General features: G+C 39.9%; 1 protein-coding gene across 4 annotated transcripts in view; it reads left to right on the plus strand.

Moving 5' to 3' along the window:
* The window catches only part of LOC116398787 (copine-9), a 144,659-nt gene that overhangs the window by 89,116 nt on the left and 28,141 nt on the right, over positions 1 to 27,402 (plus strand). For all 4 annotated transcript variants that reach the window (XM_031875413.1, XM_031875416.1, XM_031875415.1 and 1 more), the window contains 8 exons: positions 11,414 to 11,477; positions 13,207 to 13,310; positions 13,726 to 13,830; positions 17,989 to 18,030; positions 23,064 to 23,139; positions 23,443 to 23,496; positions 23,651 to 23,712; positions 25,706 to 25,752. In XM_031875413.1, the coding sequence (XP_031731273.1) occupies positions 11,414 to 11,477; positions 13,207 to 13,310; positions 13,726 to 13,830; positions 17,989 to 18,030; positions 23,064 to 23,139; positions 23,443 to 23,496; positions 23,651 to 23,712; positions 25,706 to 25,752 (554 nt within the window). The remainder of the gene's footprint in view (positions 1 to 11,413; positions 11,478 to 13,206; positions 13,311 to 13,725; positions 13,831 to 17,988; positions 18,031 to 23,063; positions 23,140 to 23,442; positions 23,497 to 23,650; positions 23,713 to 25,705; positions 25,753 to 27,402) is intronic.

Here is a 27,402-nt window from a genome sequence, read left to right on the forward strand (position 1 = left end):
CCCCCCCCCCCCCCCCCCACACACACACCCCATTTTAAAATAAAAGCCGCACACACGATTTTGAGATATACGTTGATGCAGCTCAGCCAATCAAATATGGGTATTCTGATAAGTTTCCTGATTCGAGTGACATTTACACACACCACGACACAAGAGGGAGAGACGAGGAAAGACATGGCAGAGCAGGACAATAGTCATGTAAGCTGTAAAAGAAAAAACATAGGACAATCTCCAAATGAGAAAGATTGCCAGAGAGATCAGACTCTCTCTCTCTCTCTCACTCTCACTCTCATACAGTCATTAAGGTCTTGGAGACTTTTAGAGGACTCAAACCCCCATTTCAAAATAAAAGCCCCAGAGCGTGAATTCTTACTAAACTGCTTGTGTTGAAGCCTGTCATTTAATAACCTCTGTTTGGGTGTTTCATACATTCAGATTTTGTCTCCTCCTCTTCTCTCCCCACCCTTTCAAAATAAAAGCTCCATAGATTAACTGTATTTAAACATTACGCTCAAAATTTGGCTTTTTTTTAATAATGAATGCTCTTACTAATACTGCGACAACTACTACTACTGCTGCTAATATTTCTAGTATTACTACTACTGCTACTACTACTGCTGCTATTCATGCTACTACCAGTACTAATACTACTACAGCTATTAGTACGACTGCTACTAGTACTGCTACTTCAAATACTGCCATGACTATTACTACTACTAATTCTTCTACTACTACTATTGTTATATTAAATACTACGACCATTACTACAGCTATTACTATGACTATTGATAATACTACTTCTACTACTTCTTATTCTAATTACTAATACTTCTACTGCTAATAATACTTCTACTACAACTTCTACTACTACTACAAATATCACTACTGTTACTACTAGTACTTATTCTAATGCTACTAATACTTCTACTAATAATAATACTTCTACTACAACTACAACTTCTAGTACTACTACTACAAATATCACTACTGCTGACATTTTTTAAGCCACAGAAACCGTTCAAATATCAAAATGTTCAGGTCTTTCAGGAGAGGGGTGCTTTGACTTTTCATATTTGTAATCTTTAAATTCTTTGAATTATTAAGCTTTTTGCTATTTTCTTTTGAATGGGATCTCTGTGGAGAAAATCTTCAAATCCTGTTGAACTTCTTCAACTTTCAAAGCCTTCTACTTCGTCATACTTTCAGCTACAGACACCATAGTTAGACATTTCAACTAGAAGGGTTTTCAGCAGTGCAGTTTAAATGCATTCGGGCTTCAACATTTCAGACGGGTAGTCTCCCATTTCTTAATTTTCAGCAATTATTTTACAATTCATTTCAGCTTTCAGCATTCCAACACATTTTTAGCAGGAAATGCATTTTCTAGTTATAACTGTCTCTCTCTCTCAGAAAAAAAGTGAAACTTCATTAAATTAGATGAAACTCTCAAATGGGCAATCGGCTGACATATTTTATTGATATCATCTGAGGTCCTGTTTAATCTTTTCTCATGAATATTAGATGGCCATTGTTAATGATCCGCTGTGAGATGTACAGTACATCACTGTTAAAGCACATCTGAGGGACATGACTCCAGTTCTCTGCTTTATACATCATTTGCTGAGAGATGAAAGCTTCACCTTTGAAAAATTACAAATATATTATGGCTTTGGTATTTCTCAGAGGCTTTTCTAGATACAATTGACCGTCTTTGAGTCGCTGGTAATACATCTTTGTCTTACATTTTTACCTGCAATACCTTAAAAGGCTTCAAGTAATAATCTTGAAGATTTCCATTGAAACAAATGTCTGTTAAGTCACCATCTATCGCGGAGTGAGGTAACACAATAGTGATTGAGCCTATGGCCCACTGATGAAAGCCCTTGCATTTGCAGTATTAAGAACTGGGTGTCTGTGGCGACATTCTCAGGAATTCCACACTGTTTGGATCTCTGGGAAATTATATCAAAGACACCCGCAATTACACCTTATCGCCACAGGTGCCGCCAAAGAGAATGAAACCGATTTTAAGGAAATGCTTTGGTTTGTTAAAGCTTGGCCTTTGTGTTTTGTAAATTTACTGTTTTTGTCAATTGAGTCTGGAGAGCATGGATAAAGGCTTCACTTCCCCATCTGAAAGGGCTGTCTGACAGCAAAAGAAAGCAGTGAAAATATTATCTCTATATAACGTACACCAAACTAACCCTTTAGCACTAGCTAACGTTGACTCTGCTAGTGCTAGCGTTCACATTATTGATAACCTCATTGATAGCTTACTTTGGTAACCTACGTTACCTATGTCCCGTCACTGCTGTGAGAGACAATGTTAAAAACAGATCGATGCAGCAGAGATATCCTGAATTTTATTACCCAGTTTGGATAAACCTCCCAAACGACTGCACCCTTCTTTTCCCATTATGCAGATTAATAGCATCTTTAGCTGGTCCCTGTCTACCCGGTCAGTGTATCAACAGTTAGTATGATATCCTGAGAAAAGTTTCTCCTTATTTTTCCTGCGTTTCCATGAAAGCCAGCAACACGTGTCACTTTCCGCTCCTTACATGCATACAGTTTTTTCAAAATGAACTTGTCTTCACAGGAAATTTAGTTAGGTTTAGGAAACAAAACTACTTGGCTAGGTTTAGAAAAAGATTGTCGTTTGGGTTAAAATATCTACGAAAGGGTCGTTTCTGAACATTGACTTCTCGTTTGTCAGGGGTAACGAACTTTGGTCTCCAGGCTGAAAGACCGCTGGTTGTTGGACCCATCCACCTCCCCGCTCTGTGTGTGCTTTAGAGGTCTTTATACTTCCTCGTTCAAGATTAAGGGAATAACATACAACATATATCTACAAATTATGGTGCTTTACTTTTTGTTGGAATTTCTACGAATGCTTGATGAGACCAGCCCGACCTAATAAATTCCGACATCTTTCAAACTCCACAGTTTGAAATGGCGTCTTTCCTTTTTTTTCTCCAATAAATGGCATCACAGCCTTTGTACAGCAGTTTTCTCAGTGGAACTCTTGTTCCATGAGTTCTCAGGGTAGCTCCCCTGCGTCTACTTCCACATGCATGAATATTACAATCATCTCACAGCAGCCACCCCCAGAAGGCCGATGGCTCACTGCCCACGTTCACTGATGAAGAGCCCTGGTTGGTCAAGTTGTATACTCTCCACTGGTACATGGTACGTGGCCACAGAGAGGTTACATCATATAATCTCGAGAAACTCAGCTTTACATAACACTTGATCATTTTACTACAGTAGTGGAGTGAGGTGAGCACAACACTGTGTTGGATCCAGGATTTGTATTTGCCATTAGTACAAGTGTACAAAGGCATTAGAATTGACCCTTCAATTAGCCCCTCCCCCCCTGGTCACTGTTGCTAAGCCTGTCAAGCTTTCACATCCGGCATGCCAATATGGCGTTTTTAACAATATCATTGAGAGATACTCCAAAGGTATCGATAGATAACGGCAGCCTTCTGGAACAATAGTTCTGAAATATCAGAGAGAAGTAGACAGAAAGGACTACAACATGTATTTGAGAGCTACGTTCACAATGTAATTTGTCGGCAGAGTATTGTGAATGAAGGGGCCTTTAAAATGGAGGGAAAAGCTCACCGCTCCCAATGAAAGCGTCAGACGCCCAACGTCTTGAAAAGTCACGAGAAGGACAAACGTATATCCACAAGATGTCTGTAGGCAGAAAATTAGCCGCTGCTGTTCCTTCTCCAGCTACCATTGACGGTGACGTGCCCGTTCTGTCCCGGTACCTTTAATCCACAGAGGTTGCAGAGGGGAAGCTTTCTTTCTGAAATCCAGGATTAGCTTCCAGGTCTTGTTGGTGTTGAGGACAAGACTGTTTTCCTCCCCATAGGCGAGTGTCTCATTCACCAGCTGCTTGTTGTTTCCCTCGATCAGTCCTTTTGTATGGTTGTGTCATCTGCAAATTTGAATGTTGATGGAAAAGATCTTTGATGAAATAGACTTCAATGCTGTCTGGGGAATCAGACGCTGAAAAGGGACTCAAATTCTTTAGTTTAGTAAAAGAAGAAGCATTAAAAAGTTTCCTGAAAGTTGACTTTTTGGAGATGCAGCATTTTTACCTGACAAAAGCAAAATGATGAGGTAGTCCCTTGAATGAAAAATGTGAAATCTGTACATTCATTTGTAAATGTCGCAAAAATACAATGGATTACAAATTGCCCAAAATGATCATACTCAAAGTACCATTACCAGAGTGTGTCTTTAATTAGCTTCCCTGATAATACAAATCCTTTGTTAAGGGAACATCAAAATTCTTCTTTCTATTTTTCATTTATCCTTCTTTCTTGTAGAGTAAAGTTTGAGAGGATCATACTGAATCAGTGACAGTCAGGGTTTGAGAGATTAACTGCTCAGCAGAGGGAAAGATTCTTCCTGCTTCTGCACCAGAGAGACGGCACACTGCACATATGGTGCCTTTCACTTTTACAGTCTGGACCCAAGACTCACTTTTGTTGTACAGGTAACTTCAGTGAGAAAGCTCCTGCTTTTACAATTCAGATCTCACACAGAGGTTCCCACCCCAGTGTTAGAGGATGCCTCTTTGGTTTCATGCATCGTTATCATAGAAGCTACACAAGAAGTAGACGTAGTCTTCATGATGTCACCATTGCTTTGTAGACTGTGGTTTTGAAGCCTCGAGTTCGGCATTTCGGCCATCGACGGAGCCTTCCTTTGGACTATATGGGTAATAATCTCCTCCTGAAAATTTGCATAAGAGTAGCCGTCCAATCAGGACCTACCTGAACACGTGTGGACAGCACAGTATATAAGCCAGCACACCGCTGTCTTCAGAAACAGCGTAGAAGCAACAGGGCCCCGACTGTACTTACAGAACTTATATTGTGTTGCAATATTGTAACCCTCCTTCTAACCATACATTGTATAGAAGACGGGGACGTGGTTGTCGTGACGTCACCCATTGTGAACTGACGTCTTGACGCCTCAGGTTTGGCGTTATGGCCGTGATCATCTTGTATTACGGCCGTTGCTATCTTGGCTTGGCCGTATACGGCTCTGGTAGAGACGTGTCAATCAGAAGGTGGCCCCGCCCTAAAGCATTCTCTGCTTTATGGTCAATTAGACTCTAAATGGACCATAATTTACTAAAAAATTATGGTCCATGGAAGGCGCTCTTGAGTGCGCCTTCCACGTGTCTACACTGACAGCAATGGATTTAAATGCGCAAAAAATGTGACATTTGACGTCCCTTAAGACTTCTTTAACCAATTCGGGAAACTTCATTTTACAGATTTGTCGATTAAATCGATGAGTTGACAAAATTGTATGACTGTTAGTCGACTAAGAATTTCTTTGGTCAAGCACTACTAAATTGCTACAAAATCCTTTATTGAAGTAAAAAGTGTGTGTGAGCTTGTAACAGTGGGAGATGTGGGAGGAGGGACACGAAACATGTGGGAATACTCTATGAAGGTATATTTATGTCTTTATTACGCAAACAAAAAAAAATGTTTTAAAAGCAAATTTCTTGCACTGCAATCAAAAATCAAGTTTGTAAGTGAAAATATATAAACTGAGAATAATTTATTTGTTAGTTTTGCTTATGAAACTAGAATTTTTGGTTAAAAAAATAAAACCTTTGGTTAAAAAAAATAAAATCTTTGGTTAAAAAAAATAAAATCTTTGGTTAAAAAAAATAAAATCTTTGGTTAAAAAAAAATATCTTTGATTAAAAAAATAAAATCTTTGGTTGAAAAAAAAATATCTTTGGTTGAAAAAAAAAATATCTTTGGTTGAAAAAAGCTGGTTTCAAAACGAAAAACTGGTTTCAAAACGAAGAGCTGAGCTGAGCTTGGATGTAGTGGGCGGGGCATATGCTGTTGAATGTGCCAGGAGTTTCTATTGGTCGGTTTGACTTTGCTCTCGGTATCTGCATCATCTAAACACCGACGGGAGCATATGCCCCGCCCACTACATCCAAGCTCAGCTCAGCTCTTCGTTTTGAAACCAGCTTTTCTCAACCAAAGATATTTTTTTTTTTCAACCAAAGATATCTTTTTTTTCAACCAAAGATATATATTTTTTTCAACCAAAGATATATTTTTTTTCAACCAAAGATCTTTTTTTTCAACCAAAGATTTTATTTTTTTAATCAAAGATATTTTTTTTTTAACCAAAGATTTTATTTTTTTAACCAAAGGTTTTATTTTTTTAACCAAAAATTCTAGTTTCATAAGCAAAACTAACAAATAAATTATTCTCAGTTTATATATTTTCACTTACAAACTTGATTTTTGATTGCAGTGCAAGAAATTTGCTTTTAAAACATTTTTTTTTGTTTGCGTAATAAAGACACAAATATACCTTCATAATACTCCTGCTGAAGGACTTGACACATCCGCACACATTTTCTTTGCTGACTTCCATCTTCATCAAGTTATTTTCTTCATATCCGCCGTATCGATTTCTTCCATCCTGCTGTGCGTCTGATCCACTCAGCTTCACCACCACTGAGCTTTTAGTAGTAGAGTTGCAGCAGGAATAGGAATAGGTCCCTCTGGCAGTGGTGGCAGTGTGTGCGTGGGTGTATTAGCACACACTGCAGGTATCCCCATGCCCCACCCACCCCCATGCATAAGTCATTATCGGAGAGATTGCAGCCTGCAGACGCTCATACATCACTGTTAGCCTTCTTCTTTAAAGGAGGGTGAGCGGAGATTGATTAAAAGGAGAACCAAACTGAGAGGACATTAGGAGTGTAGGAATTAATTACTGTTTCAAGTGAAGTTGTTTTAGGTGAGGAGCTGTACTTGTCTTCACACACGACCGTGTCCACAACCGAGGCCGAGGAATGGACTGTAGACTGACTGAGGCGAGACCCCTGTTCAAAGTTACAGGAAGCAGCCTCTCAGTGAGAATATGTCATGCATGTGCAATAGCATCATCCCTAATGGATATTGCGTGCGTGTGCTCGCAGTGTGTTTGTGCCCGTGCATGTGTCACAGACGTTTACGGTCGACGTCTTTGAACCTCAGCTGGCGTTTTAATCACAGCGCTGCATCGGGGCCGATCGCTCTCAGGGGAGCGGCGTCAAGTGGATGGAACGAATCGCCACGTCGTGAGGTGGAGTGTGACTCGCAGCCACGGGGAGTTATCAAGTGGGTGATTACAGTTCTCCAACTTTTTTCTTTTTTGTGAGTTTGACTTGACTTGTGTTGTGGAAAAAAACTAACAGTACCGAGTGAGTCCTATAATACTGAATACTGAAACAAGAAACTTTGAGGAAAGAAGTTTGTCTTTGGTATATTTATTCTCTGCAGAGGAGGCTTGGATGGGCCAAGAGTGCAGTCTGAGTACATCTTTTAAAGGGTCAGTCCACAGGGAAAGGGGGGGAAGGTGTGTTTCTCAATAAGACATCTGTTTTTGTTCCTAATCTACACAATATACATACTCCCAACACTAAAGATTTACGACTGATCTAATCTAAACATTCCACAACACTCCCAATCGGATACTTCCTTTGAAGGAAGCTACAGCAGACATCCGATATTGTATTGTCTCACATTGAATAAAGCACATAAGAGAAGTCACAGTAGAAATGTACTTAGCACAATGGAATTTTCTATCACACTTGAAAAACTAGTCAAAACTAGTCAACACCCCAAAACCTGTCGGCGTGCCATCCCCTCGCACACTGTACACAGTGGCTTCTGGATCGACCTAGACCAAAGAACAGAGCAATGCACGAAGAGTGATAATGGAATAAAAGTGTGTGTTATATTGTTTGCCAACACACATAACAAGAGGAATTGTATTAGAAGTCGTAAGTTAGGGAATATTTTTGTACATTACCCTATATCCCCATATTGACATGATATGAATAAAAGTTGAACTAGATCATGTGAAATTGGCTTCAAGCAGTAGATAAAAGATGCATCGCTCCATTGTGCAGTGGTGTTACAGAGTGAAGCTTCTAGTACCTCATAAACAATCAGAGTACAGACACCATCATGCAGAGAAAACACAGACCGGCCATCAAGTTACAAACGGAATTTAAGACAATGAGTGACAGCTGATGTGACCTACCGCTGGCAATGTTTGTTATTTCAACCAGTGAAAGTGACAATAGGAGTATTATTTTTAGTTGTTTATTGATTTCTTTGATAGCATATTGCCTCTGGGGGAAAAATCCTTCGCTTTTGATTCCTTTTAGCTCCCACCCAACACGTACTGCAGCCGCAGAAAAAAACAGCTTGGGTCGCTGGGTCTTCATTTGAGGCTCCAAAATCAATACAAGGCCGGAGCATAGACGTCAAAGCAGCGTGACACGCCTCATGACGCTTTGGTGTGTGTTCAGCCATTTAAAACAATATGTGTATTTCAAAATGAGCTGGTCAGAGCAGCTCTGTGAGGCTGTGCCTAGGTACAGTGGCAATTTGAGCTAAATGCTAACATCAAAAGGCTAACATGCTCATCGTGACAATGCTAACATGCTGATGTTTAGCAGGTTTAATGATTAACACCAACCTACCTAGATCAGCGTGTTAGCATGATACCATTTGCTAATTAGCAGGGTAACACAAAGTAGAGCTGAGGCTGAGTTTTTAAAGATATGTGGTCAGAAACCACCGAAGTCATTAGGATGAATCCTTTGGGAAACATGAATGTTCTAAAGTTTGTGCCGATCAAGTAGACCAAGTTGAGACAAGCTATGAGGTGAAGCTGATTATAGGCTACAGTAGCCCACTGCATGTCTCCATCCAGCTTTAAAGTGCTTTTGTGAAAGTCTGTGTTTTTTGTATGTAGTAGACATGATATGTTCACCATAAAATCACATTCACAAGTAGAAGTCAAGGGAGTCTGGAAGTGTTATCAGCTAATCTCATCAATATTTCCTGGTTGAAGGCAATCGCTGAGGACACCAATGATCAGCACAATGTAAACAGTAATAAAACATCAATACAATAAATACAAAGAAAAAGAAAAATAGTTTGAGAGAAAAAAAACAAGATAGAAAAATAATATATTAATATTATTGATATTGAATGCTCTTGGATAAACATGGTACAATATCCATGCTTAACATCAGCCCGTTAGCATCAGCTAACTTAGCCCGTGAGCACACTAACAAGAGACTCTTTCCATTTAGCCTAAACATTATATCTGTAAAACATAAGTATGTGGATAGAAATGATTAAGGATTATGCCACGATGTGCCGAGACACCGTAAGGCATTGGGAGGCCAAACATGTTTCCGTTGCAACGAGGGAAATCATGTCTTGGTGCATTCAAACTTGATTTACATGAATGTATTGATATGTAATGACTGTATGTGTGTGTGTGTGTGAGAGAGACAGCTCAGAATGATCTCAAAACTTGTGGAGACAAAATGGAGGAAAATATCTATTCAACAAGACAAACATTTGTTTTTGTCCCAGTTTGATTTCCTTAACTCCCATTCTGTCTGCCATCTGTCCATTATTTCCATCACTTTCTCTCCTTTTTGCTCTTTTCGCTGAATTTAGTAATCTTCCGGCTTTGGGGTGAGTGCAACATTTTCCCTCAAGTTCTCATCTCGTGAAAAAGTTGCTTATTTTTACCTCATTTGACACCAACTACAACAAACGTGCCACGCATCTTTACAATGACTTTGTTTGCAATGAATCCGCTTCTAACATTTGCTTTGTGTTGAGTTAGGCAGAGAATTTCTGAAAGCGTGCCTGTTAATCTGGAGCGGGTTTATGAGACGCACGAGGAGGTGCGGCAACAAAGCATCCTTCAGCAAGCTTAAAGGCAGAGCACTGAACCCCCCCTGTATCGGGGATCCCTCCCTTTTGAGAAATGACTTCAAGCCTCCTTTTTCTAATCCAGATCCAATTTCAATACGATTACCGAGATTGTCCCGTAATTCATCACCGAATGAGAAATCAAATCTCCCCTGAGAGAAGCACGGGGGCTGGGAGCCGAGCCGTGATCAGACAGAAGATTGGTGGCGTGTCTCCAGAGCAGAAGTCCTCTTTTTTTCCTCCTGTATGTGATAATTCTGAGTGGTGGGGATCTGATCCGGGGTCAGCATTTCTGTCACTGTCGCTAACATCAATCACCAGGGTGTACTGTGACCGGCTGCAGATGGAGGGTTACTGTCTGATTGTGTGATGTGCAGCGTAGGCTCTCCCCCATTTACACTGTGTGTGTGTGTGTGTGTGTGTGTGTGTGTGTAGCCCGGTTGACACTAAGAAAGAGTAAGTCACAAACCACGTTGCCTGCTGCATGAAGCATTCATGACACAAACTAGTAAACGTATGACTTCCAAAGCTTTGCATATTGGATGAATTGTTTTCATTTAATCCTTCACTCCACTTGTTTGTCCGTGTCCTCCAGAACAACACAGAAGAGTCTTTTGATCGGACCACCATACGATGAAGGACGTGATTTGTCAGTTGTTTCCATTCACGTATTTTCATGCACATTTTGAAGTATCGCTGTAGAGAAGCTGTATGGAAACGGCAACATTCAATCAAATTTCGTCAATTACCAAAATGTTTGTATGCTCGCATAAGGTGGTTTTAGCCTTTGTTGAAAAAAAAGTTGATATGCAGAATGGATCATGGATCACAACCTCTACTTCTTCTACTCTTTTTTTTACTGGTGGAGTGCAAAGCCATGCAAAGCCTATAGCATCAACTTCTGAGCAAACTACACTGTAGCTGGGTTCATTCGCTCCAAACTAGTTGATGGAAACGGCCTAATTTGCATTTCTTTTTTCACATTTCAATAGTTTACTTGACAATTGAATAGAAACACGACTAGCTGCAGTTAGCTTTTGCTGCTGGATGCTGGATACACTAATGTTAGCACCAAACTCTTCCTCACTTCCCCGCGGTACGCCGTGGACCGGGAGCCAAGCAGTCAGGCCCGCCACGAAAGGGGAACGTGTTTATGGCACTACTTTATCTGAAACTCATAAACATGTTATTCAAAAGACTACATCAAAATGGGGTGGTCAAAGCCTAAAATGGACATTTAATACAGGAATGGACACAGTTAAACCTCTGATATCTGCTATGAACCTTTCTCCCAACATCATCCCCTCACTGTAGGATTTCTCCGTGTGCTCAAGCTCCCAAGTGCCCATTACATTTTTTGCCTTTGGTCACAGGTCACACAGCTGAATCCACTTCTAATAGGACATTGCATTGATGAGTAATTACGTCATTTGTCTAATCATGAGGTAACGATTAGACAAATGATTAGACAACATGCCATGCAATCGGCATGTTGCAAAATACAATAGAATAAAAATATAAACATATATGAACAATAGAATAACAATTATTATCTCTCTATCTCTCTCTCTCTCTCTCTCTCTCTCTCTCTTTCTCTTTCTCTGAGTCTCTCACAGTGGGATTCCAGGGAAGAAGTGTGGAACCATCATCTTCTCCGCCGAGGAGCTCAGTAACTGCCGGGTTCGTACCAGATCAAACTCAGGACACTGTGTTTCATGAGGCACACACACACTCTGTGATATAAGCAGTCCGACACGGGGGTCAGAAAGTTAAGCTGTCAGGTTTCCATGTTTCCATTTTTAACTTTGCCGAATGAATGGCCGCACAGACAGAATAATTTTGTCATTGGCATCAAGTGGAGGGAAAGTGAATTTGTACTTTTCCTTCAAAGCGATGATGAGAGGCGCTCATGAATTATTTATCCAAGTCTATAGTTCACTTTTCTTGCCACGGTGGGTAAATAATAAGACACTCAAATCAAAGAGAAGCACACACACACACACACACACACACACGCACACACACACACACACACACACACACACCACACAAACATGCTCCCATGGTATTACAGTCCTCACTTCTATGCAAACACATGCAATTCCATGCATGCTGCTAATGATTTGAATACCGAGGAAGCAGTTTGCTGTAATGTTTACACAGAATTAAGTTTAACCTTCCTGATACTCTATCATGCATTTGAATGTGAGGAAGGTGAAACTCACGCTATATAGCAGTGATGGTGGTATACTGCAGAGTCCTTGAAGGCTTCAGAATATGAAGTTTACATTTACATGTATTAGTTATAGTTCATGAGGCCTTTTGAATGCCTGTGTCTGTCCCTGGTTAGTTTTATTTTAATGTATCAGTTCTGTCTATCCAAGGTTTTAAGTTTAATAACAACCCAGCGTATCAGACATTAGATGTTAGACTAGTGCAAAAACTGCCTGCAGTGTATTCGGGCAAAAGTTCAATTATAAGACAAAAAAAAGAAAGACCTGTACACCTGTCTGTGTTTGTTTCAGCTGTCAGCCGGTCGCACAGTGAGACTTTAAACTTTAAACTTTAAACTTCAGCAGTGCTTTTAAACAGAACTGCTAACTTTAAAAACTCATTACATCAAAATTAATTCAGATTTGAGGTAAGTTAAAAGTTGTCTTGAGGGTTGAGGTTCTAAGACGAAAACACGGACAACTTCCAGACCGGACAACGCCGTAGAGACCTGTCAATCACAAGGTAGCCCCGCCCCTAAAGCATACTCCGTGTATTGAAGAAGACTTGAAACTAGCAAGAAGTGAAGTGAGAAGTAGCGTCATTTTTTCATAGACTTCTGTACAACCAGACTTCTTCATGCAACCGGAGGAGTCGACCCCTGATGGCCATTAGAAAGAATGCAAGTTTACGCATTGGCTTTAATGGCATTTTGGTAATTTGTTGTTGAAAAAAGCTAATAAATCGCAGTATATTTTATCGCAGTACTTACCACATTGCAAAATGTTAAGAATCGCAATGAGCTCTTATTGTGACTTAAGTATCGTGATAACGTATCGTGGGGCCTCTGGGATTCCCCCCCCCCTATGGATGACATTCACTACAAGCATGCACGTCTGGCCCGGCTATGTAAACAAAGCACAGAGAAACTCTGATTACAACACACACAGAGGGAGAGTCACTTCATCCTCTGCTCAGGTGGACATTACTCTACTATATCTTTATATACACAATAGTTTTTTCCTGCTATATTAATGCTCTGAATCCCGTATATTGCACTTATTTTTACCTCATTAAGTTAATTAACATCATATAAGTCCATTTTAAACTAATACAATCTGGTGTTGGCCATAGCAGCTATACCTGTGTGAAGTGAAGTGAGCTAATGAGTAAACGATAAACTGTTGTTGTCCTCCAGGACATAGCCACCATGCAGCTCTGTGCCAACAAGCTGGACAAAAAGGATTTCTTCGGCAAGTCCGACCCTTTCCTCGTCTTCTACCGGAGCAACGAGGATGGGACGTAAGTGTGTGTTTGCGGAAGATGCTTGTGTTGTACAATCCATCTGTTTGTCCTTCAGTGGAGGCGAGTGTCCTGCTCATCTGTTGCCAAACTTCCCTTGTTAGTGACTGTGACTGAAAACCTGCCAGCAGATTTCTCTGTTGGATCCAGTCCCATGAGGGGTTTGAAGGCTTCTTGTCCGTCGGATGGAAGAAGGGTTAATAGATTTTCTTGACACCGAGACAGAAAATTCTAATCTGTACTTACTGTATCCTTCAATATTTCAGACATGCAGCTCAGAATCCAAACCCTCTGTGAGACAGTTCTGTCTCATGCTGAAATGCATTTCAAGTATGTGTCAGAGTGAGCTAGCTCCAGGGAGCAAAACGTATTATACATATACACTCATATATTCCTTGTCTCTTTGTGTTTCCAGGTTCACCATCTGCCACAAGACTGAGGTGATCAAGAACAATCTGAACCCCGCTTGGCAGCCGTTCACCATTCCTGTTCGGGCGCTCTGTAATGGAGACTATGACAGGTGAGGCGACAGCATGGGGGTCAGAGGTTAATGTTATTGTGATCTACCTCACCTCTATGGAGATTTTTGTTTTATATGCTGGCAGGTGATAAATGACCTTGTGTTCATCCTGTTGGTTGTAAGCAGTTTAAATTCATCCTGGATGCACTATAAATCTATTAATAATGACCGTATGTCAGTAAATGTGACCTGGAGAAACTACACTGGATACACATGACGTCCACAAAGGGAGGAACTAAAATATACAGTTTGAAAAATGTAAATTTACATTCAGACATTTGTATAGATGCTTATGAAACGTAAACCTCGGTCTCAGGGAAGATATGAGTTTCATATGGAACTAGCAGACCAGATGAATCCACTGCTACCAAACATGTCAGCCTGTCAGGAAGGAGGCTAAATAACGTTGCGAAGTTAGGCTAAATTTTGTCAGGGGACAACTTTTGATGGGGTCCCTTGATGTCTCACTTCAACATATGAATGAAAATGGGTTCTAAAGTACACACTAGTCTCCCCCTTACAGACATGCCCACTTTATGATAAGCACAAGCAGTTTGGGGCAAAAGCCTAGCAGTTGTTTGTGTGCAATATAAATATGATATTTTAGCCTTTTCTAAATGGTATGTTTTAACATTTCTGCATATTGGGCTCCCTAAACAGTCTTGGAATTGCATGAAGTGGGTTTGACTGGAAAGTTGAGACCCTTCAATGAGCCCAGTTGTATTCATGTGTGATGCTTTTTGTCCACATAGCCATTTCACATAGTGAGACCATTTTGTGAAACTTGATATCACTGTGTGAAATCACCTGTTGTGACTTGGAGAATATTCACACCCACAAACCAGAGACCGAGGGCATTCAGAGCTTTCCTAACTATTAACATTAAGTGGGTTTAAGTGGTTACCATCCAATCACTGAAAAAATGCAGTTCTAACAGAAACCTACGAATATCCCAAGTTTTAGACACCAAATCCCTCAGCCTGTATCTGGGACTGGCATTTATTTGTTTGTAGCGACCACGCCCCCGGCCTTTTTTTGAGACTCTCATTGTTTGACTTTGATCTACTTGGATCCTCGTCAGGTCAGAATGAACAGAGATCAACATGAACATTCAGTAAGTGTGCAGGCGATACCTTCTTCCTTATTGATGCTGTTCTGACAACCTTGCGCCTAAGTGAAGTGTGTATAATGAATCTTATATAATATCTGCATCATATAAGATTATATATATATATATATATATATATAATAAAAAACAAATTACATCCAGTACTAATGAGAAACAACACATGAATGTACATGGACCTGATGTTCTAGACTGGCTAAGAGTAGACTACTGCTATGATAAGCTAATTAATGCTCTGTTGGTAAAGTTTTTAATCACTTATTTACTCCTGGAAATGATTTGTTTGATAAACTGTTGCTTTAGGGAGAGAGGGAGAGTTTACAAAACAATTTGCTGCATTAGTTAATTGTTTGTCAGATTTGTCATTTGAGCTTATTAGCTAGGCGACTGTGAGTTTCCCTTTATTTAAACTGCAACTGGAAATACTGACTTCCTTAGATGTTGTTTTTATTTTAACAAAAGTAAAGTAAAGCCAAATTAAACTATGTGAAGATGAGGTTGGACCCTGTGCTGGTCAGAATAATGCCAGCAGTCGGCCATGCTCTCAGTCTCAGGCCAGTGCTGGTGTTATTGAGACCAACATGGAGGCAATGCAGCGGCAATCTCACAAGTTATTTATTTACACCACAGACTATGTAAGAAGTGGACGTAGTCGTCGTGACGTCATCCATTGGTTTGTGGACTGCCGTTTTGAAGCCTTGAGTTTGACATTTTGGCCGTCGCCATCTTGACTTTTTGCACCCAGTGATTTCAAGTGACCATATTTAGACTGTGGAGGAGTGATGTATAAACACTGTATGTAGCTCTATTAGTGGTAGCGACCTGTCAATCACAGTAATCGCCCTAAGGTATACTCTGCTTTATAGTCTACTTGACTCTAAATGGACCATAATTTACTAAATGAATATCATGATGTATTGAAGAAGACTTGAAACCATAAACTCATGTTTACAATGTTTAATTACTGAGGTAATAAATCAAGAGAGAAGTAGAGTCATTTTCTCATAGACTTCTATACAACCAGAAGAGTCACCCCCTGATGGACATTAGAGAGAATGCAGGTTTAAGACACTTCCTTGGCTTCACTTTTTAGAACCGGAGTTTGCTGCTTGATTTACACTGGCCGTAAACCATTACATACAATCTAACACAAACACACACAAACACATCTTTTTTTTTCTTCTTCTTCAAAACTAGCCTATTATCTCCATTTCATTGATTGAATTTATTGTAATTAAATCTGACATTGTAGGGCATTAGCACATTTTAAACAAAAGACACTTCAAAAGTAATGTGAAAATAGGGGCTCGTCAAACATTATCCTTTCCAACCTCAATGACCACCACACTGCCTGGGCATGGCGATAGTCACATCTTTTTTACTCCTGGTAGAAATACCATGGAAGGACAGCTATGAATGTACCAAGTATTGAATACTACCAAGTATTGTGTGTGTATCAAGGCTTGATGTATCTTGTTCCTGTGTGCCATAGAGCTCCATTAAAATGCATCAATGAGCCAAACTGTTGCACTGGGTAACATGTTCCTTCATCACCATGAAAACACACACTCTAGTTTAGTTTGACTAAATCCCACACACACCGTCCTGCTGCCCCAAATACTCACTACATCACCAAATGTTGATTAATCCACCCCTGAAAATAGTCCCCACTAAATGCACAATTTCGTCATGTACGATTTACATTATTTTTTTAAATGATACTATATTTGTGAGTTAAAGATTTACATGTTCAGTAGGAACATGTGCACTAGGCTAAGTGCCAAAGACAGAGTAGTATTGGGATATGGGCGAACACATTGTTGACAATATTAAAAATGATTTTAGAGAAGATGAAATAGATGACATTTAGTGTATTATAAGCATACTGTACACTAGGGGTGTCACAAGAATCAATAATTTGGTACCAAGTCAATGCCAAAATTCTTAAAACTGTGCTCATTTTTCTACAGTAATGTAGGTATCGGGGGTTCAGGGCATCGAGACTAATGGCGATCCGTCATTCCGGGGACGATAGAAAATGCTACAGTTTGAACAACAAATCTGTGTTGAAATCAGCTTTAGCTGTTAGCAGCCGGTAGGCAGCAAACGGAGCTAACACCTAACCCTAACGAAGGTTTCATTGAGTTACATCATGTGCAAGCTATATTTAGTAAAAGTGGCTTAATTATAACGTGATGTGGTCATATGTAATCTTGTAAAATGTAGTTTTTGGTCAGGTGGATTATCAAAAAACAACCAGTATGTAACAGTAATAAGGGAGCGTGTGTGGAAGCAGAAGGGATGTATTGTTTTATTTTTGTTTTTTTACCGTGGTATCGAATTTAAAATCCAGAATCGTGGAATTTCACAGGTATTGTTATCAACTTCTAAATGTGTGGTGTTGTGACATCCCTGCTGTACACACAGCTGCACCTGTTAAGCTGTCAGAAGTTTTAAGTGAAAAAGGGTTTCAAAGGGCTAATGACATGTTATTACTGAGGCTGGTTAGCCGCGGTTAACTGCCCAGGCTCATATGTGTCACATAATTAGTGATCATTTGAATTTGACAGTTTAAAATGTCGACATTAATACATAATTTAGCGCTGTGTTGTTAGGACCTTGATTATTCTACAGCACACTGGTTGTACTGGTTGATCTCTGGGCTGGATTCAAGATGCAATGTGTATTCTTCTGTGTGCACCACTGTACTTTGAATATTCCGTTATGCTACTGGCCCACTATGACAAAGAACATGCCAAGTATTATCCACTCAGGGTTATATATAGTGTTGCATATAAGGATCAGTACCATAAGTATAGGTGTATTCCTTTAAAAGCCTCCTTTATGACATCAGACATTGTTTATCATATAATGTGAATCCCTTTTTTTTTTACTGGTGAAACGTCCTACTGATTGTTTACTTCCTTCACTTTACATAAACTGTTGATCCCTCTCCCTCTGACATTTCTCTTTCTCACCCTCATACTCTTCCTCCTCTCTGTGATTCTCATATCTGTCCATCTCACCTCCAGGACGGTCAAGGTGGACGTATACGACTGGGACAGAGACGGGAGGTGAGTTCTCACGCTTTCTTTTCCTTTATTCATTTTCAGCTCAAGATTGGATACCTCAAATGTCACACCTTGTTCTGTCAGACCTGAGCACGGGGGGGGCATTTCAGTCTTGAATATTACGCACTAGAACTGAAGGAGGGCTCCACCCGCCTGGCACACGCTGAGTAATAAATCAAGAACAACCAGCAGGTGAAAGGACAGGGGGGTCGGGGTTAATGAGCACTGACCGCAGCACCGACACAGCTTCTCTCTCTCACTGACGGAGTGTTACTGCAGGTGCTCACAGGAAACCTTGTGTGCTTTTTCAGGCTCTCTGGCCTTTCGTTGCTGCTCTCCAAAAAATTTCGGTTAGTTGAAATTCTTGTGGTATTTTTTAATTATAAATCCACAGTCCCAGATTTCCACCCAAAATATTAGGCAGTTTGCTGTAGCAGAATGCGAGTGAGGTGCACACTCAATCACAGGCCACGCACAAATGTGCCTGATCGCATGATTCTACTGGTGGAGATAATAATAAGAAACAGAAAGCGAAAGGTACGGCAACATTTTTCAGTTCTCTGTAGGATTCTTTCCATAATGATGTCAGACTCTTCTAAATCTGAGCCTGTTGGTGACTAAAACAAGCACTTTTAGTGGACGTACTTGACGATGAGGAGTTGTCCCGAGAGATTGTATTGCTAATTGTTAATTGGCTTACGTCTGCAACATTATCCCTCAATACTGGACCAATTTCAAAAATTGTTGTCCCCATTAGTCACTTAGATACAAAGACGTGGGGAAATGTAAAAATATTTAAGTTCCCCTTTTTCGTGTCAGTACTACCATTAAATTACCACCAGTGTTGGGCAGGTTCCTTAAAAAATGTAATGAATTACTCATTACATATTCTCATTTAAAAAGAACAAACATTTAAAAACATAACTTCACCAATTACTCAACAGTATTGAGCAGAATTGCTTGTCACATTACTTTCACTATTTAGCAACATCTCATATTGTGCGTTTCACATATGTAGAAATAGAAATTGGGACAGAGTTTAACAAGCAGTCAAACCAATTCGGACAGCTCACCCCAAACACTTTTCTATTCTGACACAATGTTTACTCATTAACATTTTTTAACCATATAACTTCATAATTTTTCTGAAGAATAATATTTAACCTACTGTATAATCACTGAGGCAGGAACATCTCATTATAAACTATGTAGTCCTTTAAAATGTAAATGTTTATCTGGTATATTACAGTAGTATATAAATTATATAGACTGCTAATGGGACAAGTGACACAGTGTTGAATATAAGAGGTAAAAGGAGGGCAGACATGTTGTGATAACTAAAATAAAGAAACATAAAGAAACTACCTACACTTCCCTTTCTTCTTCTGTGTCTCTTTCTTTACCTAAGCCTCATTGCTTTGTTTCGGTCTCCTCCCCTCCCCCCTTCTTATCTGATCAACCTCCTTCTTTCCCACTGGGAGATGATTGCTTGTTGTTTGCTCCTTGACAATTCCCCCTCCAAATATCAGCATTACATAGGCAGCGTTGGTGTCAAGCACAGCTTCAGGTGGTGATATGGTGGTGATATATTTGGATGCAGAGATGATCTGAGGGCATGCAGGGAGTTGATATTTGGCAGTCTGATGATGCTAGAGGGGATTTGTTTTCCTGTTCAGATGAAAAATCACGTGTTGAACCTTCTTTCTCCTAAGGATCCACCCAAGAGGAGGAGATTTAAGGGCTGGGCTTTCCCTTCTGGCACAGATCAAGTGCAGTGACCATACACTATGGAAGTAGTGGAATTACATGCAAATTCAGATTTATTATATCTCTATATGTTGTTAGATTAATAGATAACCCTTGACATAGCAGTATAGCAGACATATATGTATATATACATATGTATATAATTTATATATATATATAAATATGTATTTATATATAAACTTAAATAGATAAGTAAATTGTGTTCACCAATCAATCTACCATTTTCAAATGATATCCCAGGGTGATAGATATACCGGTTGTCGCGATCATTTTGGAAGCAGTCAGTCTGACTGCTGTAAACAGATAAGTCTAAATATTGTAGTGACGCTCATAATGCTGCGAGATGGATGCACTGGCACTGTTGGGTCTACGTGAATGGAAGAATTAGGAGGGAACGAGTGTTCAGGGATCACCTCGCACATAAGCACCTCCACTTCTGTGTCAGGAAAAAACGAATTGGTCCTTCTCTTGGGTATCGCCATGATTTACTGGAGAAGAATCCTTGATCAGCAGGCTCTCTATGCATCATCATGTATGAGGTGCCCTGCATTGATAATCTAATCTAATGAGTGTGGGCGTCTAGAGGGCGGGAAATGAGGCTGATCTAAATTGAGCACTGGCAGACATACGTAAAGTTGTATTAATCAAAATATGTTTGACGTAGAGACATTACCTCATCCGTACGTATGCAAACATTAACTGTGGATCCTACTCACCGTCTTATAAATCCACTCTGGAGAGGAAATAACTAAATTAATTGATAGCCGGACCGACACCCAAGTAACTGGCTAATTAATGAAAACACATGTAATTGTACTACAAAGTTAAATATGTCACAGTGTGAATCATTGGCCTCTTGAATAAAAATGTTACACCTGGCTTTGACCAGAATTCTACTTAGTAAGAGTCATCTTCTACCCTTGGTGTTGCATATTTGGGATGTTGGGTATCCATAGTCAAACATTTAATTCCTATCCTATTCCGCTCCTGGATAAAAGAAAGTCTCTTTGGAGAAGCTGGTCACAGCTCACACCGTGCTGTTTCAGATTGATTTTAAACTGAAAGTAGTCACAGACTTCCACATGGCTAAAAAAAAGTGTTTCAAAGTTGATGCTCAGCGTGAGAGTCACACTTGATTTAAAATTTCATCCTGGGCCGGAAGAGGTTCGAGAGTGAAATGGGTTTATATTATTTATAACCTGTGCTGGAACTGCTGCTCCATGCAGCTGGACCTCCAGTCTCACTGCTTTCCTTAACCTCGCTCCCAACAACAGCAGGCAGCCGTTTTCAGATAAAGCGCTGTGATAACACCACTGTTTACTACCTGCCCAGCACCAAACAGCAGACAGACACAGTTGGAAACCAGCTGTTAAACATAGTGGAGCATTCAGCAACTTAAGAGCCAGATATTTCCCTCAGGACTTGGTGGAGACCAAAACAGAGTTGATGGAAAAATGTATCATGAATTCTACCAGACCAATTCTACCTACTATTGCGGCTGGGTTATTCAACTTAAATTCCAAAAGGTCCAGATTGAGAAAATGTCCTCGGGCAATAATATCTAACTCGCGCTATTTAGTGCCATATACATATATATAAATATATTCAAGAAGCCTTGTAGTAGTAAGAACGTCTCTGTGTAGTCAACAACTGTCAAGTCAAGTAAAGAAAGTACAAATCAATTATATTTTAACAAATTATTATTCACAGTTTTCAAATTTAACTGGATGGATTATAAATAATACATAGAAATACATAAATAAATGTTCTTCTCTTTTCAAGTAAACTAAGAGCTAGATTAAAGAATAAATGACATAACAGAAAGCTTTTGAAAAATTTAATCATAAAATTAAGTACTTCATTTTAGAAAAATTAATTTCACTGAATTGTCCTGCAGCTTTAAATTCAGTTCATTCAGGTGTGAAGTGATGTCAATAAAAAGCCACAATATTATATTTTTGTCATTTAAAAAGATAAATCAGTGAGCAGGACTTTATCTGTGGTTATTAAACCACTTGTTTCAGTTCTATTCTCTCTGTTTACATCATTGGACAGTGAATTCATGCGTTAGGATTCTGATCATATTGGGCTCTTAGGTTTATTTTCTGTCTTCATTTCAGATGTGAGTGGGTACGTTTGTTCAAAAGAGTTGTGCTTTGCCTCGTAGTGCGCTTCATTTGCCGCTTTTATCAATAGTTACGGTTTCTGAACATATGAGACATGTTGGTTTTAACTGCCTGTGGGAACAATTAACATATAAGAGTCTGTTCATTTTTGGCTTATAAATTATATTCTCTCTGAACACGTTTCTCTTTTCGGAGAACATTATGTGAGATAACTTCTTCGATCAACGAAATTCTCCTGCTCTTCTTTCTATTTCCTCGTCTTAGCCCCGTGTGTCACGGTGTGTGTAAACCGCGCTCGAGTTAGGACACTTGTCAGAATACCCATATTTGATTGCCTGAGCTGCATCACGTGATGTGATTTAGAACGCATTAGTTGGTGTGTTTTCTGCACCGCTGAACAAGTGCCGTAACGGCTGAATAAGAAGCGCCGGTTAAAGTATAAACTCATTGCCTAATATTTATAATTTCGAATTATTTATCGGGTTTAGGTCCTGGGTCCAGATGCAACTGTGTCTGGGTCTGGATCCGGACCGCGATCCGCCAGTTGGGGACCCCTGGTCTATAGCAAGCAAGCAAATTTGGACAGGAACAAGTTTGCAAACTGAGGCAGTTGTTAATGGGCTGTGGCCCCACTGGCCAGTTAAGTGTCACCAGACAATAATAGTGTAAAACAGTCAATAAAATATGTTTTTTAGAAAGTTGGAATCGCTGCAACCACAAGAGGTCCTTGAGCATACAGTCATACATGAGCACAAAAATTGTTAGGCTGATGGGTCCAGTGGCATGCAAGATTAGCTGCGGACAAACAGACAGATGCAACACACGCACTCACTCACTCACACACAACCAAACACATAATCTCCTCCCGGGCTCCCTAGCGGAGATAATGGATGTTTGTTAACCTGTGTCCGCTAGATGTGTCAATGAGCAACTGTTTGCTAACATGTTAGCCTAACTTTAGAGCATGATACGTGGTGTTTTAGGCTTGTTCCGCTGCCAACTTTAACATTGTGTTGTGTTTTTTTCTCTATTGTGTTTGTACTTTGTTAAAGCACACAGGGAATTGGGAATCACGTTGCTGATGTACTATAACTATTCCCCTCCTTCTCTGTCTGTTCCTGTCAAAATCAATCCTTCTTCCAGTCATGACTTTATCGGAGAGTTCACCACCAGCTACAGAGAACTGTCCAGAGGCCAAAGCCAGTTCAATGTCTACGAGGTAAAATGCAAGAACAGCCAGGAATAAGTTGAACATTTTGATCAATACGGAATCCCAAACTTTATTTTCCTGAATGTGTAAAGAACATCAGAAATGTAGCATTGTTTTGGGAACTCACGACAACGTCAATAGTTCCCTTCACAGTGTTATATATTATTCATTTCTTGTGTTATAAATTGTAGCCCCTCATCTGAGGACAATATATTACCGACATCCACCCACAGGAGCTCAGACATGCATCGAGTAAGTACACATTTCTGCTCCGACAGAAACTAATTTCTCATTTCCTGTTTTGCGGTCAAGGTTTTGAATCCTAAAAAGAAAGGCAAGAAGAAGAAATACGTCAATTCTGGGACGGTAAGAGCTGCCGGAGTGCGTTTCATCAGCGGCTGTCGCATGTCAGAGCAGTAAACGGATGATGTTTGCTATGTTTTCTCGTCTTGATCCATCTCTGTCCCATGTCCTCTATCTCTCTTCCTATATTCCCTTTCACTCTGTCTCTGTCTCCAAGGTGACTCTGCTGTCCTTCAAAGTGGAGTCAGAATGCACGTTCGTCGACTTCATCAGAGGAGGGTAAGAGCTCAGTCTCTATGCTTTCATCAGTGTTGCCATTAAGTGACTTTATGGGAGTTTCTGCTTGTTTTAAGGCCTGGTCACACCAGACCACTGTGGTGTCTTTGTGACTACTTACAGGGCTAGTTGGTGAACTGCCGTGGCTGGTGAGCTAACATGCTAATCGACTTGGCTAGCTCTAGTCAGTCGCAATAACTCTCAGTGCTCAACCGTTTTGTTTACTGCTGCTGGCATTTTGTTCCCCATTATATCACCATTTTTCTTCAATAGAAGATTTTTGAAAACGAAAAATATAGCTATCTGAAATTACAAGAATGCTAACGATTAGTTAGTGAACAAACGTGTTAGCTCATTAGCTTTGTTTGGTCACTAATGGGACTATAAGTTCACACAGTTTTTGCAAAAGATGTATTCGATGTATATTTAGAATATTTTTACCATTTGATCTTGCTGTCAGACGGCCCTTTCTGACTCTCAAAGCCACAAGACTCCACTGACAAAAACAGACATTTTATTCCGTAGAATACTGGGGTTACTGGGGTTACTTATTGTAAGTCGCTTTGGATAAAAGCGTCTGCTAAATGACTGTAATGTAATGTAATACCGATCTACCGCTGCCTCAGTTAGTTTGTTTGCGTTGTTGTGTGACTTAAAGGGTTAGTTCGGATTCACCAAAGTCACACATTGACCAATTCCAAAGTAGACGGCTGCTGCCTCTCAGCTTTTGGTTTCTATTTATTTTAGAAGAATGGACATCAACTTGTGGACACTTTGCCTAAGTTAGTTAATCGATCACAGTAAGCACTATGTCTGTTTGATCGTGGGGCTGTAATTACCATCAAGAACAACGCGCTCATGTCCTTTATTTATCTTCTTTTTTCTCCTTTGGGAGTTCAGCAACCTGAGAGGGGTTTGCATTCTACAATTAATAACACCAATTAACAAATGTTGGGTGTTTGTTAGGATGATTCCAGCTAATTAAAATGTGTCTACATTTAGACCAACAAATACAGTGTTCATTATCCTCCCAGAAGAATGGTAGTCTTGGCAGTGTGGAGAAGGGTTTGTAAAAGCATTTAGACCTTCTGTTGGGAAATAGAAATGACTGGAGGTGGTGCATTGACTTGGACTTATGACACATTATATTACATTGTTGTCAAATGGAACTGAAGCACTATATTACTGTCATAACACACTATGATAACAGAAGATGCAATGTCCTCTCTGTGATCTAAGTTGCAAGTCTCTGCATGTTGATCTGGAAGTTGATTTTCTATAGTTTGAAATCAGCGGCTGTCTGCAAAGCATGAACACAAATCTCAAATAAGACTTCCATTGTTTCTCCAAAGTATGTACAGAATACAGTCTAAAATTGTAGTTATATGGCAATACCAAAGAAAAACGTTACAGTTCCTTTAATTAACTGATGTTATGACGTCACAAGGCCAAAGCGTGTATATTGAGGGTTGTGGCTGGACCCACTTTCTCAGTAGGTTCACTCGTTTTATCGCGAATGCGTATTTCTCGCAAAAGTTTGAGAGATTGCCGGAAGCTCGCATCAGCTGTTCACTACTGTTACTATTCAGCTTTTAAATATCACAAAAATAAGGTCAGAGGTTAACCTAAAGTAATCTATAAATCGTAGTCTTTCTTCTTCCTTGGACGGCGAAGGAAAAATATTGCAATATTTGCTCATTTGAACCCAGATTTGGAACATCAGTGCGTTCTGGTTGAAAGTGTTCCTCCTTGTAATCCCCAAACTGAATATCAACACAAATGGTGATTATCATCACTTGAATGTAAAAGCACCGTAACAGACTGTACTTTGGGAATAAAAGTGTAGATCCCCTGCCTTGTGATTTCTAAGGGACAGCAGTGAGCTGTTGATGAGTTCTCAATCTGGACCTCTGTAAATGTGTTCCCATCTGGAGATGCTGGCACAGTCCTAACATCTCTGCTTTGAATGACACTGATGTGCTCGATCTCTCACCAGGACACAACTCAATTTCACCGTGGCCATAGACTTCACAGCATCCAACGGTAGGACCGCGTCACATCTGTGTGCATACAGGAAATGTCCACACATCTGCTGTCTCACCCACAGTGTTTGTGATTGTCTCTGTTATTACTCTAGTCATGGACCGCATTCTCATCTTTGGGTTGGTCCTCTTTGTACGGATGATTTTCACTGCACGAATATAAAATATTTGCTTAAATATGCTGCAAAATCAATGTCAAATTATGTGTGGTGCTGCACCGCGGTGTAGTGTGGTGTTGTTCAGAAGCCCAGAAGGAAGATGTTGCACATTACATTTATTGGAGGAAATTTAGGTAAAAGCTGACATTCAGCTGTCGTCAGCAACATATTTAAATAAATAATGACGACCATGATAAGACTAGATTATTACTGTACAACAGTAGTTCCCAGCTAGTCACCGTAATGTTGTTAATATAAAACATAATTCAAATCAAGCAGTTCAGCAGAATAAGAATTTGGCTAACATTAGCAAATTATCTCTGCTCAATGACTGCAGGTCAGAGTGCCCTTAGCGCTTTTGTTCAAGCTAGATTCATAACTGCATGAGGAAAATATTTGACCATGGAGCTGTAGTTCAATGTTTCAGCAGGTAGAATGTGACCTCCACATTGGAGCATGGGAGGGTTCATTCTTAACCATGGACACAGTATAGATAACCTGAACTCTGATTTAGAAAAAAAGCCCTCAGAGGCAAGTAAGAAAAACAATCTAGAATGTTTCCTCTCCTGTAATTATGACTGTAGGACTGGTGATAAAAACAAGTTCCTTAGTTATTTAATTCCTGAAAATGGTGGGTTTCAAAGTTTCATAATAATTTTCATTGTTTTAAGTGTTTGTTGTTGTAATACTTATTTTGGCCACAAAAGGCTGAAGTGCACCACCAACCTGTGTAGTAATTAGGACTAAAAGCTGCAGATAAGCGCCGATTAAAATGCATATATGCAAAAAAGAAAGAAATCACAGTAATGTTACATAACTTGCTAATACACAATGACTGCATGGAGAAATTAAAACTCACCTGGATGACAACATGAATACTTTTAGTCATATTTAGAACCAAGCGCCCAGGAAGAGCTCCGGGCTTTGAAGCAAATTTGACATAGTGGCCAAACGGTGGATTTAGAATATCTGGGGTTCCGTCACGAAATGCATTGGAAGCCTTTTTCCCATCAACTTACATCGGGAAAAAGAGACGTCGGTTACTCAGTGGACTTTTCTTTTAGGTAAATCAACTTCCCAGCAGGAACACCTGAATAGCCCTTCTTTGAATCATGCGCTCATAGCTGAATCCAGAGTTATAGTTCTTCCTTCATTCATGTGATTGAGCCCGAGAGCAATGGTTGGGCCAATAGATGGAGGCAGGGTTAAAGGAAACGCTGGTGCACTTGCTCAATGTGTCCATGGATGCCAAGATCGACGGATGATTTGGGTAATTTCTTCTGAATTCTACTCTGAAGTTGAACTTTTTTTGCTTCAAGTACCACTCTGACCAAGTTTGCCACACTGCTGTATTGTGATAAGTATACATTTATACAGCTTTGGAATTACATTTAGGATGGACAGTCAACAGTTGTGGAGATAACACTTTATCTTTAGGATTCGTACCAGAAATCTTATTTTTGGTTGCTGCTCGTTTGTGTCTCGGGTAAATG

Source organism: Anarrhichthys ocellatus, unplaced genomic scaffold (assembly GCF_004355925.1).
Source record: "Anarrhichthys ocellatus isolate YVR2014 unplaced genomic scaffold, GSC_Weel_1.0 scaffold90, whole genome shotgun sequence".
Classification (NCBI taxonomy): Eukaryota; Metazoa; Chordata; class Actinopteri; order Perciformes; family Anarhichadidae; genus Anarrhichthys; species Anarrhichthys ocellatus.